The sequence below is a fragment of the Monodelphis domestica genome, chromosome 2 (assembly GCF_027887165.1).
Source record: "Monodelphis domestica isolate mMonDom1 chromosome 2, mMonDom1.pri, whole genome shotgun sequence".
In the NCBI taxonomy this organism is placed as follows: domain Eukaryota; kingdom Metazoa; phylum Chordata; class Mammalia; order Didelphimorphia; family Didelphidae; genus Monodelphis; species Monodelphis domestica.
In genome coordinates this window covers 26,244,445-26,264,197 of record NC_077228.1, presented here as the reverse complement: position 1 = coordinate 26,264,197, position 19,753 = coordinate 26,244,445, and the positions used below count along the sequence as shown (strand labels likewise).

At 44.5% G+C, this 19,753-nt stretch overlaps 1 protein-coding gene across 9 annotated transcripts in view; it reads right to left on the bottom strand.

Moving 5' to 3' along the window:
- The window catches only part of TUT4 (terminal uridylyl transferase 4), a 74,857-nt gene that overhangs the window by 650 nt on the left and 54,454 nt on the right, over positions 1-19,753 (bottom strand). For 5 of the 9 annotated variants that reach the window (XM_056815126.1, XM_056815124.1, XM_056815131.1 and 2 more), the window contains 13 exons: positions 16,775-16,832; positions 16,581-16,684; positions 14,552-14,641; positions 13,672-13,785; positions 10,820-10,897; positions 10,497-10,674; positions 6,078-6,125; positions 5,910-5,992; positions 5,647-5,762; positions 4,944-5,119; positions 3,562-3,662; positions 2,657-3,176; positions 835-1,008 (listed from right to left, as the gene is read on the bottom strand). In XM_056815126.1, coding sequence (XP_056671104.1) covers positions 835-1,008; positions 2,657-3,176; positions 3,562-3,662; positions 4,944-5,119; positions 5,647-5,762; positions 5,910-5,992; positions 6,078-6,125; positions 10,497-10,674; positions 10,820-10,897; positions 13,672-13,785; positions 14,552-14,641; positions 16,581-16,684; positions 16,775-16,832 — 1,840 coding nt within the window. Of the gene's footprint in view, positions 1-450; positions 574-834; positions 1,009-2,656; positions 3,177-3,561; positions 3,663-4,943; positions 5,120-5,646; positions 5,763-5,909; positions 5,993-6,077; positions 6,126-10,496; positions 10,675-10,819; positions 10,898-13,671; positions 13,786-14,551; positions 14,642-16,580; positions 16,685-16,774; positions 16,833-19,753 lie in introns of all 9 variants that reach the window. The other 4 variants (XM_056815127.1, XM_056815130.1, XR_008916039.1 and 1 more) reach the window with 3 other exon arrangements.

The following is a 19,753-nucleotide window of genomic DNA, read 5'->3' as shown; positions in this document are numbered from 1 at the left end:
TCAGAGACCTTCTGCCTAACCAGGACCCTCAAGTGACTTGTTCCCTGAAGGTCCACAGAATGACCTTTCTCTAGTGTTAACTTTGGTTCTGAAGTTATCCAGCACATAACCTTCGTTTCTACGAGATGGGGGTGGGGTGGAGGGGAAGGCCAACTGGGACACACTCCTGGCGTACCCCCAGAACCCTGCGTGACTGAAAGGTTTCTCCCAACCTCGGTCAAAAACCCTTGTCCCATCAGGGCCCGGAGGGCCCCGAGCTCAGTGTCCCTTAAGTCCAGGGCAACCAAGTGAGCGTGGTGTCTGCTGCTCCTTGCAGCAGAGGAGGCTTTTGGCTCCCTCTTCTAGAAGATCCCTCCCCAAGGGGCCTGGAGAGCGGCTGGCTGGGCAGTGAGGAAGGCTCTGGTTATATGAGTGTACCAAGTATTGAGTGCGACTTATGAATTGTCAAACCTGAAGCTCACAGCAGTGGGCACTATCCTTCTGACTGCCAGAGGGAGGGTAGGAAATAGTTTCTCTGTTTCTCTAGAAAAGCCCAGACCAACTGAGGAATAAAGCCCAGACCTCATATGTTGCCTGTAAGAACCAAGATGACTTTTAGGGGAAACAATCAAACTGTGACTTGGAATTCCTCTTAGCGGTGAGACTCACCACCCAGGGCAAACCCTCCACGGGCTGCCAGCCTGCCCACTGCCCTCCGGGCCCAGCGCTCCCAGCCTTGTCCCCTGGAGGAACAGGCTCAAGGGCCACTCCCGTTCCTGACCGAGACCCTGGCCTGCTCTCCACAGAAGCAGCAGCAGCCCTGCCCAGTGACTGGCGGGTGAAGAATCACAGTACCTGGAGGGTAGAAAGCTTTGTTCGGCTGAAAGCTGGCGTTCCCCTGCTGGAGGAAGTTCTGAGGCACGCCGCCGTAAGGCCACGACGCTTGGAGGATAGGGAAATGGGCGGGGGCCCCGTGATCCCAAGGAATCGGAGGGGTCAGTTTTGCAAATTGTCCTTGAAAGCCCTGATCTGCTTTCCAAAGGGAAGGAAGAGACAGATGGGTCAGAACTCGGGGTCCAGCATCACAGCAGCCCTACGGCCACCATTTCCCTTTCTCAGCTCCACAGAGACCCCAGAATCCATCTACTTGCCCTAAGAACCCTGGATGTCCAGGGGATTGGAGAAGACCCACCTAACCTGATATACCCCTGACAGGGGTCAGCCAGCATCTACCTGGAGGTGCCTAGTGAGGACAAGCCACCTTGTGGGACAGCTGAGGCATCACTAGCAGAAACTTGTCTCTGGGGCCCTGAGATGGTCCTGTGACGGGACTCAGAAGCCCTGGCTTCCAGGCTCAGCTCTACTGTGAATTTCTCTTGACCTAAGGCAAGTCCTTCATCTCCCCAGGTCACAATTTCCAGTTACATGGGGAGGGGGAGGGCAGTTCCAAAGAGGGAGATGGAGGCTTGGGGTAAAAAGGCAAAAGGAGGAGCTCCTTCTAGTGCAAACAGCCCCACAATTCCCCCTTCCTCACAAGGAGCCTATGAAGGGGCTCGTCCACGTCCATTCATCCCTTTTTTACAGGTGAAGAGACCAAGATCCGCAAGTTAGGGGAGAGAACTTGCCCCAAGTCCTACTGTGCCCCAGGCCTTCAGGAGTTTCTCTCCCTGGAAGGCCTTCAGTGATAGCTTGGGGGTGGGGGTGGGTATGGAGGAGAATGTCCCTTGGGGCCAAGCTAGGTGGGGCCTCCCCTCGCTGACTCCCCAACATTCTGTGACTTCATGAATCTCAGTCTTACTTGGTGCTCTGGAATCTAAAAAGCACCTTCCTGAACACAGCTCAGAGTCAGGCGGCAACCCTCAGGTCGTAGGATCGTCCCTTTCGGGGTCTGAGCGGTCCTCTGATCTTTGAAGGGACTCCTTAGGTGGAAACTCTCCACCAGCACATATATGCCATCCATCTATGACTCTCGTTTAGAGAGAAGCCTGGAGGACCAAGGGATGAAGTGACTCGTCCAGCTGGCCCCTGTCCAGGACAATGGGCTGCCCATTCTCTATTAGAGGAGGAAACTTGCCCATAGTCACAGCTATGAAGTAAATGTCAGGACCAGGACTTGAACTCAAGATTCCTGGATTCAACTCCAGTGCTTTTCCCATGACCTCAGGCTGTTCTCAAATCCCTAATATGATGAGAAGAAAAATTTCCTTGGCATGTGCTGAACTCTGAGCTTTAGCTCTTCCCTATCAAATTTAGACACATTTATCAGTTTGTGTTTCAAATGACCAAAGTGTTGGATCCTCTGAATTCGAACACGATTCTGGATCTTGTCCATAATGACATCCCTAAGCACCAGGCCGTTTCCCTTGGAAAACTACTGAACGGAGGGTCAGACTGTGGCAGCCTCACAGAATCCAGGGCTGTCAGAGCTGAAGGAAAGCTTTGAGGCCCTCCAAATCCAATCCCCTCATTTTTCATAGGATGAAACTGAGGATCTGAGGGAGGGAGGACTCGTACCCAGCAGCCCTGCCAATGGGGGGTGGAGAAAGGCCTCCGGCCAGCTCTTGTGACTGCCTAACCCAGAGCCCTTGATGCCATGAACCAGACCGACTCCTTGGACTGTAATCCACAGGCCCCCCAGCCACCAAACCAGAGAGAGGAGAGAGAAGGGAAGGGTTACCTGAGTTCCCCACGGCACCATTGTTCACCAGTGAGTTTGCTGCCACGGGGCCGTGCCAGTGTCCCTCGTGAGAAGTGGGAATGCCCAGGGGGGGCCTGGCAGCGGGCTGTGCAAAGATGATGCTGGGGTCGTTCAGGCTCACAGTGCTCTGGTTGTTGGTGGTACCACTACCACCAGACTGCATGGGGAACGGGACGCCGGCGGGGTGGGTGGGGTTCCCCGGTGCCGAGTGGATCACGGGGCCGTGGATGGGCCAGGTGGCGCCTGGGAGAGGGATGGGGTGGGGGGGGTGCACCTGCAGCAGTCCCAAGTTGTGCAGGGCCGAGTACTGACCTGGGGGTGACTGGGGAAAGTTAAACAAAGGCAGTTGGACCTGATGGGGAGGCTGGGCCGCCTGTGGTGGGCCGTGCTTGGGCTGGGCTATGGGCTGTGGCGTGGTCTGGGCAAGAGAAGCTGGTTGAGAAGAGTTCTGGGGGAATGGCGGGGGCTGTGGAGAGTAAGATGACGGCTGTGAATCAGACTGCAGGGAAGAGAGAGAGTTCCCAGTTAAATTATGGACACTTGCACATTCTAGACACTTGCCATGAACACCCACGTAAGGCACAGATCGAAGACTAGTCATGGAGACAGTTACAATCTGGCACCTCTCCCACAACAGCCAGAAGATGCCAATGATTTTCCAAAAAAGGACCCTGAAGCTTGGAGAGGTCACCCAGAGCCAGGCCTCCCAGGGCAGAAACCTGGCCCCGGCCCCTTTCATGTGGCTAGAGTGCTGCCCCAGGCAATGCTCCAGGAGCCAGGGGACCCTGGAAGCCCACTAAGCACATGGACCACCACCAAACACAGGCAGACCCTAACAACCTTTAACTGGTAGAACAGCAAATTTTTGAGGGGCTCAGACTTACGCATTCAGAGGATTGCCTGGTCCGCAAGGGTCGATCCACTTGCTGCTGGACTGAGCCAGCCACTGCCTGGGCACTGACTAGGGTGCGCACCAGCTGGGCACCTAAATAAAAAACAGCACAGAGACCTGAGCCAACATGTGAAGGGCCCATCAATGACCAGTCTCAGGAACAGCTCAGTCCGAATGCATGTAACAGCTGAAGGACAAAACCCTTTCTGTATTCCTTTTCTCCAGGTGTCTGTCAGAAGATGCTCACAAATGGATCTGTCTCTGAGCCCACAAAAGAGAAGGGGTTGCCCGGTAGGGAGGGTGCTCAGACAAGGACACTTACGAGGTTCCTTTCAGAAGGACTAGGTCTTGAATGCTAGAGCATTATTGGTGGAGCTGAGCTGTGGATGGACATAACCATTCTAGAGAGCAATTTGAAATTATTCAAATAAAGTGAGCAAAATGCTTACTGAGTATATACCCAAAGAGATTAGTGATGAAAAGGTTCCACAAACACCAAAATATGTATATCCCCCTTTTTGTGGTAGAGAAGAAGTGAAAAAAAGAGATACCCAACCCATGGGGAAAAGCTAAGGAAGCTGTGGTCAATGAAGGTAGGCTACAAAAAAAACAAATGAGATGAATGAGAAAATGGAAGAGAAGCAAATGAAAGCAGCAGGGCCAAGAACACCACATCCACAGTGACTCCAACAGTGTTGATGGAAAGGGAGATGCTTATAAAATATCTCCATAAGAAGCTTGGCCCCAAACAAGGACTATGGAAAGACCAGAGTGGGGGAGAGGGTTACTTTGGGGGGGGGGGGAAGGGCAGGGAAGCACTACATGCATATGTTGTCAGATTTTTTCTATGTACTGGGCTGGTTTTGCTGAATTTTTTTTCTTTATTTAAAAAAAAATCTTTGTTATATGGGATGGTTCTCTGGGAGAGTGATATTTAGATGAAGTAAAAACCAAAGAGAGCAATAAAAATTAAATTTGTTTTTTAAAAAAGGAATATATCATGACTTGCCTTCCTAGCCCCTTCCAACACTGGACCATTTCCTGCTCCCCAACCTTTGTTCAGGCACTTGGTCTATCAGACTCAGCTCACAGACTAGCTGTCCTTTCACCCAAACTAGACCATCTCTAAGTAAAGTGCTCAGCCCAGATCCTCCACAAAGCAGACACCTGGTAAAATGCTGGTTCCCTTTCTGCTCTGGGGAGGAGCTGCCATCTTTTCCCCATCACTCTGAGACCTTTGTCCCCTCATGGGGAGCACAGAGACAAGCTGAGCTGGACTCCTAGTCCAGCAACTAAGGGGAGAGGAGTTGCTCCCTTTGGATACATGGTCTCATCAGCACCAATGGATGGGCCTACTGGAGCTCTGAGTTTTACCTGCCAGGCCGTTGTTCCTCTGCCGTGCTTGTTTGTATTCAGGGCATTCTCTTCGGACATGTCCCACATCTCCACAGATAAAACATCTTTTCTCTCGAAGCTCTCTGTCTTCATCCTTCATTTCTTTCTCATCTTCTTTCTCATTCTCTTTCTTTTTCAGCCTAAACAGTAAAGCGCTGATGCCAACAACATTGTATGGATAGGTATTTCTAAGGAGCCTTGGCCAATTAAAAGCTAAGCCCACGTCCATGATCCCCTATCATCTGAGCTGAGGCCCTCTGATGCAGGGGGTGGCTTCCAATCTCTGGCAGGCCTGGTGCTCCTTATCTTTAAGTAAATTTTCCCTAACCCTGGATTCAACAGGAAAGGAAACCTTACAATTTATCAGGTATATTCACATAAGCAAGAACATAAAAGATTAATTTATCAAATATTCCCCATAGCTTCTTGACAAGTGTCTTGTACCCCTGCCCTAAGGAACTGAAATCTGACGAAATCTAACACAACAGCTAGGGGTTACAGAGTGTGTGTACACATACACACCTTTTTGGCAAAGGGTCAATGAGATTCGCTACATTTTCCCAGGTATCAAATACTTCTCTCAGCCTCCCCTGAACCCCCTTGGCTGCCACCTGCCCTGTCCCAAGTCTTTTCAATATTATTTTTGGCCGCTTGAGTCTCTGCCAAGTGTTTGTTTGCCCACCTCCTCCTTTTAGGACAGTCCTTCATGTAGTGTCCAATCTTTCCACACACACGGCAGCATCGGTCATTGGGAGCCAACTCTCCATCCGTCAGGGCTTTAGAATCAAAGAAGTACTCCTAGGAAGAAAATCACTGACAGCTAATGAGCTCTGACTTACAGGTTGAGGGGAAGGGAGGCCAGTGAGGCTTGGAGGGGTGGGCCACTTTACATAAGCCCCTTCCATGTGAAAAATGCCTGAAAGGAAACAAAACCCAAGGACTTACCGCTTCTCTTCCAACAAGAGGATAAAAGGGGGTGCCAAAAAGCTTCCTTCCGTTGATAAATGCCTTCATGATGAAATTGGTCACTGGGGATAGAAAAAGAAGGCTTACGATGCAAATTCTGACATTTTGCTGCTCTAAAACTATAGGATGCTATCATTTAGAACTTACTTTTTCTAGAGACTCCAGCACCAAGGTTATGATTCAAGTCAAAAGGATCTGAAAAGGAAAGATTTTCTTTTTTAAACAAATGGAACATAAATACTATTTTTTAGATGCAAGCAACACAAGCACTTATTAAATATGTCTGAAACTAGGGGAGGTGACAAACCTAAAGATCTCTGCTTTTGGATAAGAACTCACTATTTGACAAAAACTGTTGGAAAATTGGAAAACAGTATGGCAAAAATTAGGTATACACCAATACCCTACAAAGATATGGTCAAAATGGATATATGATTTAAACATAAAGAGTAATATCAGTAAATTAGGGGAACACAGAATAGTTTACCTATCAGATTCATGGAGAAAGGAAGAATTTATGAATAAACAAGAGACAGATAACATTATGAGGTGTAAAATGAGTAATTTTGACTATATTAAATTTTAAAGTTTTTGTATAAAACCAATGTAACCAAGATTATAATAGTATTCTCCCCTCCTCTACCCTGTGCCTCTTTATGTGGTATAATTTATGCTATTTTTCTTCTTCCTTAGTTTCTCTTAGTACCATACTCTTTCCCCCTGTAACCAAGATTAGAAGGGAAAGAACAAACTGGGAAAAAGTCTTTATAACCCATTTCTCTGATAAATGTTTCATTTCTCAAATATGTAGAGAACTAAGCAAAATCCATATGAATACAAGTCATTCCCCAATTGACAAATGGTCAAAAGATATGAATAAGCAGTTTTCACATGACGAAATCAAAGCTATCAATAATCACATGAAAAAATGTTTAAAATCCCTCTTGATTAGAGAAATGCAAATTAAAACAACTTCGAAGTACCACATCATACCTAACAGACTGGTCAATATGACGTAAAGGAAAGTCATAAATGCAGGAGGGGATGTGTCAAAGTTGGGACAATAAAGCATTATTGGTGGAATTGTGAACTGATCCACCATTCTGGAGGGCAATTTGGAATTATGCCCAAAATACTATTAAAACAATGCATACCCTTCGATCCACTTCTGGGTCTGTATCCCAAAGAGAACAAAAAATGGGGAAAGAACCTACTTGTACAAAAATATTTATAACTGCTCTTTATGTGGTGGCAGAGAATTGGAAACTAAAGGAATGTCCCTCAGTTGGGGACTGGCTGAACAAATTGTGGTATATGACGGTTCTGAAATACCATTGTGCTATAAGGAACAATGAAAGGAGGATTTCAGAAAGAGCTGGAAAGACCTATGTGAACTGATGCAGAGTGAAATAAGCACAACAAGGAGAACATTATACACAATAACTACAGTATTGTGGAATGATGAATGGCAAAAGACTTAGCTACTCTCAGCAAAACAATGATCCAGGAAAATTCTGGGGGATTTATGACAAAGAATACTATCTAGCTCCAGAGAAAGAACTGTTGGGAGTCAGATGCAGATCAATGCATGTAATTTTAAACTTATCTGGGTTTTTATTTGGGGGTTTGGGTTTTATATTATTCATGTACAAAAATGAACAATATGGAAATGTTTTGCATGAGAATACATGTATAACCCAGATTGAATTGCTTGTCAGCACTGGGAAGGGGAAGGAAAGGAGGAAGAGAGACAGTTTGGATCATATAACTTCATAAAACTTATGTGGGAATTGGTTACTACATGCAATTGGTAAAAAAATAGATCAAAAAGAAAAGACACTAGGGGAAACACAAGGGATGCAGTTGCCCAATAGCTCAAATCCCTTCTCTGAAGGAGGGAGCTCAGCCCAGGTAGCTGCACTGCTCTGACCTCCCTCAATCTCCTCCCTCTCCAGCTTTTTAGCTTTGTAGGTGCTTGTCTTCCCCATTAGACTGGAAGCTCCTTGAGGGCAGGTGCCGTTTTCCCACATTTGTATCTCCAGATTCAGCACAGCCTGCACTTAATCAGTGTTTAATTCTTCTTGACTATTGATAACTAAGCCAAATGGTCCCTGTTTGGATTGCAGCCCAAGGCAGAGCCCCCCCCATGTAGCACCTGGGAGCAAGCACAGAGAATAGCTTTTCTCGCCATCACTCTCCCAATCCCTGGGTTCTCCCTAAGAATACCCTTCCCAGTCCATCCTCTCTAATTTCTTCCTTTGGGCACGACAGAATTCCTGTCTCTCATGTAACAAACTCCCTTTCATTCTGGACTTTCTCCTCTCAGCTTCCTGCTGTCTTCTGCCATTCAGAACCTTCCTTCCCCTGTTTACCCTGCTCCTCTGGTCATCCTTCCTAGCTTTGGAAGCAACTTCTCTCATCCTTCCTATCCCCATCTCAGTCAAACTCCCAGAAAAAGCTGTCAACACTACAGTCTACACTCATTGCTTCTGTTTCTCTCACTTCTAACCTTTTGGTAATTTAGCTTCCAAGCTGAAGCTGCTCTCTCCAAAGTTACTGGTGCCATCAGTTAATTGCTGAATCGAGTCATCTCTTCAGATCCCATTGGTTTAATGAGCAGCTTTATACAGATTACTCACAGATCTACATAACCAGCCCTAGTCCTCAGGAATTCTAGTACCACACCACCAACCAAGTCTCCAACATTTCAAATGGAGTAACCCACAGGTGCCTTCAACTCCATTCATCTATCATCTTCTCCCCAAACCCACACCTGTTCCAGACTTGCCTTTTAATGTTGGGCTCACTACAATCCCTCCAGGATCCCAGGTTTGAAACCCAAGTATTTTCCTCAACTTTTCACTCATCTTATAAGTTCAGTCACTTCAATCAATCCTGCCCTCTCTGCCTACCCTACATCTCTTAGATCTGTTCCCTTCTGGCTACTTATCAAGTCCCTCACACTAGTCCAGGTCCTCCTCATCTCTTGCCTTCCTTATTGGTCTTCCTGCCTCAATTCTCTTCTGACTCCAGTCTATCCTTCATTCAGTCACCAAAGGGATTTTCCTACAGCATGGATCCAGCCATATCACCCCCACCCAATAAACTCCAGTGGCTCCCAATTATCTCCAGGAGCCAACGGGAAATCTGGTTTGGCTTTTAAAGCCTTTTGAACCCTGCCCCCTTCCTACTTTTCCAGTCTTTGAAGACATTTCTCTCCCTCTTTGGTCCAGCCAAACTGGCTTTCTTCTGGCTCCTCTATCTTTGGATGCATTCTTTCCTTCCCTCATTTCCTCAAGCTGTACCTGCTGTAAGAAGCCTTTCCTGACCCCTCCCAACTACCTTGAATTAAATTTATTGACTTGTATTCTACAGATTTTCATAATGTGAATGCTGACTCTTCCAAGATGGGGCAGGGATCTCTTCTTTGTATCCCCAGTACCAAGCACATAATGAATACTCAATAACTACCCTGTGGATTATATTTTTTGGGGGAAATATTAGCAGTTTTTAGAGGGGTGGGGAAGGGAAATCAACAAATGCTGGATTAAAGGCTTATTCTATCTAAGACATTTAAAAAACCAATAAGATTCCTGTCTTCAAGGAATTTCCATTTGGCAGGGAAATATCATAGGCACCCAGACAATATGAGATCATCTGAAAAGGGGCTGCCCAACCCCTTGAGGCGAGGGGAGGGTTTAGGAGAAGGCCTCCTGTAAATCCCTAAGAATTCTAAAGAATGGAGGGGAGGAGGCTGGGAGTGCCAGGCTTGTGTGGAGACCCAAGCCAAAACTTAAGGAGATTCAATGGGGATGCAACAGAATAAGGACTAATCAGATCCTTCCCAGGTAAAGTGATCTAGACTTGATTACATTTTCAGTGGATTGAGAATAGGAAGACACATAGTTGGGCATGAGTGCGTGAAAACTAGCTCAAGGTTATTGTTTTTTTTTCATGGTGACCACTCTATGACTGGAGGTAGGAAACTAAGTGAGTTCCCCATGGATGGCCTCAATCTTTTAGTGGAATAAGAGGCTGGGATACCTTCAGTGAGTGTGAGGATTAGAAATATGGTCTAGGGCCTGAAAAGGTTTGGAAGAGTCCCTCTGGGAAATTTGTAAAGGGCCTCCTACTTTGGAAGGAACCAATTTATTATTGGAAATAAATGCATTAATTTGTTTTTAAAAGCTTTCACAGAAGTGCTTAATGACACTAAACTATCTCAGAGAGGCTTAAAAAAGAGGTCAGTTGAGAGGGGCAATTGGGTGACTCAGTGGATTGACAACCAAATCTGGCCTCTGATACTTCCTAGCTGTGTGACCCTGGGCAAGTCACTTCACCCCCATTGCCCAGCTCTTACCACTCTTCTGCCTTAAAGTATTGGTTCTAAGACAGAAGGTAAGAGTTAAAAAAAAAAAAAGGTCAGTTGAACACACACTGACCAACCCAAGTCCTACAGGCCTAAATCTTGGGGCTAGACACTGGCCTCCCCTGGGGAAGGGCTCCTTTAGGGATCCTCAGAGCTGAGTTGATGCCCAAATCCCAAGGGGGCTACACAACAGTCACCTTCAATCGCAATGCATTTGGATGTCCACTGTTTCTCAAAAGTCGTCAGCAGCTTTTTCTGCCGAATGCTGATAACATATTCCTTGAAATCAAATTCTTCAGTGTAAAAACGGAGCAGCCCCAGCCACAGCTCACCCAGTGTCTCTGTGTTTTGGCCCAGGGAGGGCAAACGTTTTTTCTGGAGGAGAAAGAGAAAAGGGGGGAGAGGGGAAGAGAAAACCTTTGTTAGGAGTACCCAGCACAGGGGCAGCAGGTCTAATTCAAAATTCTGCGTGAATTAACTAGACAAATTTGAACATGGTCAAGAAGACTGTAATAGTTACCAGCTCCTCCATGTCATCAAAGAAAAAGGCATTCCATCCATCCACCATTCGCTGGGGAATTTGTTTTCCATCAAATATCTATATGAAACAAGCCAATTATTTGTTATTTTAGGTCAGATTTTTAGTGGGGCAATCTCTAAGGCTGGCCTTTCAATTAACTTGAAAGTTATTTCCAAATAATATTAATAGTAATAACTCCAAAAAATTCATGGAGAATATATACTTGAAAGAATGTTCCTGTCTGTCTTGCATTAACAGGATAGGTTGGTCCAAATAAAACATTATTTCTGCAAATCGGACCCAAGATTTGGCCTGTCAAGAGAAAGCTCTTTCTGTCTCTGGAGATTATGACAATCAGTGTTACTTATGAGAACAATAATTAAAAATAAGAACCTCACATTTCTATAACATTCACCTCTCAACAACCCAGTGAGGTCAGTGGTGGAAGTATTATTAGGCCCATTTTACTAAGAAAGAACAAGCTCAAGAAGCAAAAGTGACCTGCCCAGAGTCAGATTTCCCAACATTTTTTGTGTTCTTGCATGTTAAGTGTCAAAGGCCTGAATTTGGGCCCAAATGTCCTGACTCCCAAGTTTTGGCCTTTTTAGAAAAAAAGGGAAAAAAGTGGTTTTTAACTTCATATACATGTGGTTTATCACACATATAAATGAAATGAACAAAAATCTATTTTCTTTCTCTCCTAACTCCCTCTCCAAAATGAAAAAGAGAACAAAATCATTGTAACCAATACGGAGAGCCGGGCAAAACAAATTCCCACCCAGGCTACATCTAACAAATGAGTCACTGCACCAAATTCATCAATTCTCTGTCAGGAGGCGAGTCACAGGGATCATCATCACTGGTCCTCTAGAAGTTGTGGCAGGTCACTGTGTTCAATAGAGTTCTTCAGTCTTTTGAAATTGTCTGTTTATTACACTGTTGTTCTAGGACAAATTGTTCTCCTGGTTCTGCTCCATGGGTTTTCTTACAAGAGTGGAAACCTTAGTCCAGGTTTCTTTGAAACCATCTTCTTCCTTCCTTACAGCACAACAACATCCCATTATGTAACTTGGTTAGCCAGCCCCTCCCCAACTTCGTTTCCAGGCCACCACACAAAAAGTGGCCATAAATACTGTGGTACCCAGGAGGGGTCCTTTTCCTCTTTAATCTCTTTGGTGTGTGATGGGCGACGTAGGGCACTGCTGAGTCAAAGGGCAGGCATAGTTAGTACTGATAGGCTTCTCTTTCAGACACTAGGCTGCCTGCCTCTCCTAGCAAGACTAGAGAAAATAATTAGATGAAAGCAAAGTTTCAGCTGGGAAGCACAGTATTTGGACATACATAATAAACATTTCCCTAAAGAGTCAGCTATGATCTTAATCTAAAGGCGTTCATGGCTCTAATAGTCTAGGAATCTAGGAAGCTAAACAGACTTGATTCAAATCTGGCCTCAGACACTTCTTAGCTGGGTGCCCTGGACAAGTCACTTAACTATTACTGCTCTTCTGTCTTAGAATTCATACTAAGACAGAAGGTAAATTTTAAGAAAAAATGAAAAAACCAAACAGACTTTGCTGTTCTTTTATGCTTCACTTAGTACCACACTCAATTTGAAATCTAAATTCTGTAGTAATTGAACATGGCAGTGACTCTAGGTGTCCCTCAAGCAGAGTTTCAGCCACTTTACTACATTCTACTGAAGAAGGATATTGTAAAATGGGGTTCTTCCTCTTGCTGTTTAGTCTTGAAAAGGCAGGGGGTGGAGAGAAGCCCAGGAGCCGGAACTAACTGGTATACATGGAAATCTTTCATATTTATAGCCAGGCACAGATGACACTCACCAGATGCTTTGCCATTTGGTGATTTCCTACCAAGTCAAGATTTGGAATCTCCCCAAATAGATCTATTCCTCAGCTCCCACATCCAAGGCCACCCTTTCTCTGAAATCAGAACCGGACATTCCCAAAAGTTAAGGAGACAAGGCCAGGGACTGAATTCAGAGAAGGGGAAGACGAGTGAGGAAGAAAAGGACCCTTTAGATTTCATGGTAAAAAGGATTCTTAATTCACCATCTCGGAGGGAACAGAAATGAAGTCAATCTGCTCTTTTTGTCATAGGCAAGATGTGTGCTGGTCATGGCAAATGCAGGCAGACACAGATCTGGAAATTAAGTCCACAAAAGCTCCATGTCTACCAGACTTCCAGGGCTAGAGTATCTACTAACTGCCTTGAATTGGTCAAAATATAGATGAGATCTTGTCATCCTCTTGAGCCTTTGGGGCAGCTCCTTATCTAAGGATTTGTCAGACTGGGAAAAAGTCTGGTTGCCCAGAGGATTAAGATTTCCCCAGGATCAGGTAGGTCACCAGAGATCATGAGAGAAAGAAAGATCCATGGAATACCCAAGAAAGTTGGAATGGTTAAAATCCTAGCACATGCCATACAATTTTAGTTATTATTTTATCCTTCATAGGTATTCTCTGGTGTTGATAATAGTGATAGCTAGCATTGATAGAGCCCTCTAAGGTTTGCTAAGAGCTTTACAAATATCATCTCATTTGATCCTGGAACATAGAGGCTATTAATACCACCATTTTACAGATGAGGAAACTGAAGCAAACAGAAGTAAGGACTTGCTCAAACAGCTAGGAAGTATCTGAGGCAGAATCTAAACTTGAGTCTTCCTGACACTCTTCTTATCCATTTATCTGCCCCACTCGATCCCTTAGAAAACTAAGTTTTCTTAAAATAAGTTCTGATGCTTATGCTATAGATATCACAGACAATATCTGTCCTGGCAGAGATAGAAAGGCCCCATGATGTTAAGAACAGCCCTATCAGCCAACACTCACCTCCTGTAGGACTGGGATCACAGGGGGGTCTCTCTGTTGCAGGAAGTACAGCACCATGAGGATATAAGCGTATGAAGATAAACTTCCTCTGGACGCATCACCAATGTCACAACGCTAAAAAAAGCAGGAATCACAAATTAGTAGTTAGATGGAAACTAAAACAACCAAATTAGCACCGTTAAGGACCACAAAGCCTGTAAGCAACATTCTCTGGCTGGAGCCTCCCCTACTAGCTGGAAGACAGGAAGTCCAAAGCTGATCATTCCCATCTCAAAGATGAAGTAAGGGGAAGTGATGCTCAAACAAAATAAATAACCATTAGGACATGATTCCTGAGCTCCAAAGGTCAGTGTTACTCCACTGAACCATATTTCCTTGCTAATCTTATCCTGTGGAACATTTTCAGGGATATGACCCTCTAAACTATAAACCTCTAAGTGAAGTTGTAGATTTTCCTGAAATGTTTTTAACTCCATGGTCACATCTCCAGGTGATCCAAAAGACCTGAGGTGGGCATAAACAGGCTGGCCATTTGCAGAAAGGGAGGTGGGGCCAGTTGGAAAGGATGTAGGATCTTAGCTGAATTTTTGGAGAGAAGTAGTATCTAAGAGTGTAGAAGAGAGGGCCAGGTCTCTTCACAAGACCCATAATGAGTGATTGGGATGAGTGAGGGTAAGAAGGCTTCCCATAGCTAAGCAACCAGAATTCTAAGGATAGGAGGGAGGCCTGTCCAAGCATTGAGTGTCAATCACTTTGTAAAGCTCATGTGTGAATTCTAAAGATGAAATGAAATGAAATGAAATCATTGGAGGAAATACAAGTGTGTAAAAAGCCCTCAGCAAACTGCCATGTGGCCCAGATGCCTTCCCTGTCAGCGTACCTTGGCAAACACTTTCATGGTATAGCCCAAGTACTGCACCCGAGGATCGATGGCCGCATACGTAGCCAGCATTCTCGTATTATGCTGAGCCTGAAAAAAAGCTTTGTGTGTGAGACCATTCAAATCTGAGACAACTAGTTTACAAATCAGGAGCAAACCTAAAGAATTAGAACAGGAAGTCTAGTTTCCCAAATGACAGAGGTGATACCAAGGCCTCCCAGGCTCTACTTTATTAGACTGGGGAAAGGCTGGGGTGTAGGCTGGACCCTGGCTTTTAAAAAACAGCCTTGACAAACACAAGTCCATCCAGAGGCAGGCAACAAGGATGGTGAAGGGACTTGCAAGCACACTCTATGAAAGCAGTTCAAAGAACTAGCAAGGTTTAGCCCAGAGAAGCTCAAACACAAAGGGATAGAGAGTTGGGAGTTGGGGAATGACAGATATCTTCAATGATCTGACGGGTTGTTATGTACCTGAGGGATCCAATGTGTTCTCATAGGTAGCTAGGTGACCCAGTGGATAGAGGGTTAGACTCAGAGGTCAGGAAGGCCTGAGTTTAAATCATGCCTCAGATATTTACTGGCTATGTAGACCTGGGCAAGTCACTCAACCTCTCCCAATCTCAGTTCCCTTGGCTGCAGCTCACCTTCCAGGAGTGTTTTGAGAATTAGCTGAGTTGGAGTCATCTAGGGGAAGTCTTATTTTGATATGACCATCCCTTTCTAACTCTGCTGATCTTGACCCAGTTATACTACCACACTCCATCCCCCTCTTGAGTTCCCAGATGTTCTGATGGGAATTACTTTACACCAGTCCCCCAATCACCTCATGTTATCTTTTCTTATTCTCTTGAATCATCTATATCTTTTTAGAGCAAAATCCAGTCAAGAAGTTTAAGCGAAACCTCTCATGTCCTTGTGTTAAGATCTAGAGTTCATTTCTATTATTTTATGGACTTTTCTTTTTTTTTTAAACCCTCACCTTCCGTCTTGGAGTCAATACTGTGTATTGGCTCCAAGGCAGAAGAGTGGTAAGGGCTAGGCAATGGGGGTCAAGTGACTTGCCCAGGGTCACACAGCTGGGAAGTGGCTGAGGCCAGATTTGAACCTAGGACCTCCCGTCTCTAGGCCTGGCTCTCAATCCACAGAGCCACCCAGCTGCCCCCTTTTATGGACTTTTTTAAAAGGGCAGGTACCATATCAAGGATGCTTGTTGGTTGCTTTACAAAACGAATTGTTTTTGTTTTTTAATGTGTCTAGTTCCATTTACTGGTTTTCCAGTGGCCCAATCCCAAGGCTCTTCCCCACACTGACTTCTTCTGGAAGGTCTCCAGTTTATCAATGCTCTTTCTAAAATTCAGTGTCCTCCAACTGTCAAGTGCCAAGCATGGAAGGATCAATGTCTCCCTGGAGTCCTGGGAAGTCAGTCTTTCTAAATTCTAGTTAAGGCTGCATTAGTCTTTTTCAATGCTCCTCTGATTCATAATGAACTTGAAGTCCACTAAAATGCTCAGAACTTTCCCATGCAAATTGCTGTTTGCCCCACTCATCCCATCCTGTACTTGCAAAGTTAATTTTGTTAAATGAAGCCTAAGACTTTCCCTAGATCCTCAGACTAAATTCCATCTGATTCTATTTGGCCCAGGTTGTCCACTTGTCAAGATCCAAATGTCTTGTCTCAGTTGAAGAGCTGGCTATCCTTTCTAACTCTGTGTCAATTGTAGATGTAGTAATCTGTCTTTATCCAAGTCACCAATAAAAAATATTAACAGCTTTTGATCCATGGCCCCTTGTCTAAGTCATTGCTCTCTCAGGACTTAGCTGGAGGAAGAATTGGCTGCCAGATCAATGAACAGATCTTTCTCCAAAATCCTATGTTGGCATTCAAGTCCCCACCAATAATTTTTTGGCCTCCCCTCCTATTAAGTCCTAAGAGGGAGATGGCTTCCCTTGAACAAGGGGCCTGGAGTCTGAGGTTCTCTCTATTTCTCCTTGGAGACAGATAGTCTACAGATAAAAGAAAATCTTACCAGGGTATTGTATAAGCTGATGTCTCCTTCTAATCCACTCCGCCTGTGTTCAAATTTTACTATAGGCACTTTGGCAGTAGTTATAGGCAAGATGTTTTTTAAACCTAAAAAACATAACAAACAAACAACTCAGCAGGTAAGATACTTTTTACCATGCAAACCATACCCACAATGTCATAATTTAAAACACATACCTGGATGTCGCTTAAGAATTTTTGCCAAACCTTCAATTATTTCCTTACAATTCAATTTCTAGGGGAAAAAAAAAAGATAAATACTTTTGTTAGTCTGAACCATCCTTAAGTACTGATTCAATTTGTACAACACAGAGCATAAATTTTCCTTCCTATTTCCTTTCTTCCTTCTTATTTCCTTTCTTCCATCATGTATTGGTTCTAAGGCAGAAGAGTGGTAAGAGCTAGGCAATAGGGGTTAAGTGATTAGCCCAGGGTCACATAGCTAGGAAGGGTCTGAGGCCAGATTTAAAGCCATAGCATGTCCACAGCGTGACATATGCTAAATGCGTAATGGGAGTCTGTGTAAATCATGACTCTCTTATCCTTTGCAATGACACATGCATGTTTTAGAGCTATGAGTTCTGCACCTTGTGCGCTTACATTTGAGGGTAAGGAAGCTGACCAGAGAGTGGCAAATTCAGTAACTACTGCAGCTACTGTATAGCGCACACCATCCTTCATAAACAAAGAACCATCTGTAAATAATAAATCTGAATTATCCAAAGGGGTGTCCAATAAATCATTATGAGGTTTATCAGCAATGGACACTATAGATGTACAATCATGTAAAGGTTCTCTGGAAGTTGGCAAATTGGGGAGCAAGGTTGCAGGATTAAGAACTGCAGGATTAAGGTGATTTGTTTGTTATTCAACAGGTTTATTTCGTATCTCATGATTCTTTAATTGGTAAATGCCTATGTTCTATGTCTTAATAATAATGCTCCAACGTTGTATGGGCACATTGTGGTCAGAAGGCATCCTAATACCAGATTGGCAGATTTGGTTACTAATAAAGCTGTGGCAGCTACTCCCTTAAGGCATGGTGGTGCTCCTGAAGCAACTGGGCAGAATAGGTTACCTGGCATTGAGCAGGTCCTAAAAGTTGAATTGGAACACCTGAAGCTATTCCTCTCTGTTCATGGACATATAAGGTAAATGGCTTGTTGTAATCTGGTATGCCTAGAGCAGGGGCAGACAGGATAGTCTGTTTTAGATTTTAAAGAGCTGTCAGATATTCCTTTTCCAATTTAAGTGGTTCAGGGACCAAATTTTTTGTGATACAAGGGGCTGAGTTATTTCCCCATAGAAAGGGATTCACTGCAGACAAAATCCCGTTGCTCTAAGGAGCATTTAATTTTTGAATACTTTCAATACATTTAGGAGAAATAAGACAGGACCCAGCAGTTAAAATAAAACCAAAATATTGTACTTTGGAGAGACACCACTGAACTTTGTCTTTGGAGACCTTGTGGCCTCTCTTATGTAGCTCCAAAAGGAGGTGTTTGCTGTCCTCTTGGCATGCTTCAGCATTAGATGATGCCAAGAGTAAATCATCCATATATTGTATTAAACAGCTGTGTTTAAATTTAATGGCATCAATATCAGTGGTAAGAATTGTGTAAACAATGTAGGGCTGCCCACAAAACTTTGGGGTAAATGGGACCAGGTCTACTGAGAATCCTTCCGTGTGAAAGCAAAGCTATGTCTGGAATTTTCATGTATGGGCATAGAAAAAAAAAAAGTGGAGCACAAGTCTACTACAGTAAAGTATGTAGGTGTTCTAGGAATAGAAGAAATAATACTGTTTATGTTGGAAACTATGGAGTGTCTCTTTGTAATGTGATTGTTAACCACTCTCAAATACTGGGCAAATCGATGGAGATGCTTGCTATTGGGCCCCAATTTTGGTTTCTTAACAGAGAGGATGGGAGTATTGTATTCAAATTTACAGGGAATTATGATGCCTTGGTCAATCAGTGAATTTATTACCGGTGTAATGCCCTCAATTGCCTCCTTTGAAAGAGGGTACTGAGGAATCGAAGGAGGTGGGCTAGATTTGTTTTAATTTGGACAGGGACGGCTGATTTAAGTAGGTCAACATCAGAAGATGATGTGGCCCAGAGAGACTCAGGTATATCATTTGGGATTTGAAAAGTAAGAGGTTCCTGTATGTCCTGTGTGTCTGAAAGAAGGACCTGAAGCAAAGTTAAGGTTTCCTCCAGCAATTCTGAGATAGAGCCATTAGGAAAACAATTTATTGTGGTTCTCAGTTTATATAGTAAATCTCTCCCCAAGAGATTTATAGGGGAACCAGGCATCAAGAGGAAAGAATGTTCCACTGACAAGGGTCCCACAGACACCATCCTAGTTTGCTTTGGAACCTTTAGGGGTGTACCTAATACCCCCACTACATTCATTGAGCCGATGGAATTGCAATCTCAATCAGATGTGCTCCTCAATAAAGGATCTCCTGTCTCCAGGCCTGATTCTTAATCCACTGAGCCACCCAGTGGTCCACAGAGCTTAAATTTCTAATTGTGATGCCACATACTATGGGCAGAAGCACATCAGACTATAGAAAGTAGGGAGGACTGGGATTTAATAATGTCAAGCTACACTTCAATTCCATCCCTTTGTTTCAAGAAAGTGAGAGGCAACAGAGTGCGATAGAAAGAACCTAGAATCAGGGGGAAGGAAAATTGGGTTCTAGCCCTGGCTCCAAAACTTATTGGCTATCTAAAGACAGGAAACAATGACTCGTGGCCATAGGCAAGTCAGGTTATTTCTTAGCACCTCAGTCCTTAAGTTTCCAAATTTATGAGATGGGGATAACACTGCTCACCCCACTGAGCTTAAAAGATCCCTGTGAGAAAGAGGCTTTAGAAGTATTAAGGCACTGTCTGCCCATCCAAGAAGAAGGGTAGCAGGGCAGCAGCCAATGGACCAACCTCACTAAGGCTCAAGTGATGTCTGGATACAGAAGAGTTGGGACGTGGGGGCTGTGAACAAGAGTCACTCTCTTGGGATCCCCAGGCAGCCTTCTAAGATTCTAAGTTCCCTCCACAGAGTCATACCCCAAATCCCTCACACTTGGAACTTTCTGCCTCCTGGCTCCCTGGCTTTCCTTAAGGTTCATCTCTGACCCTACCTGCTGCC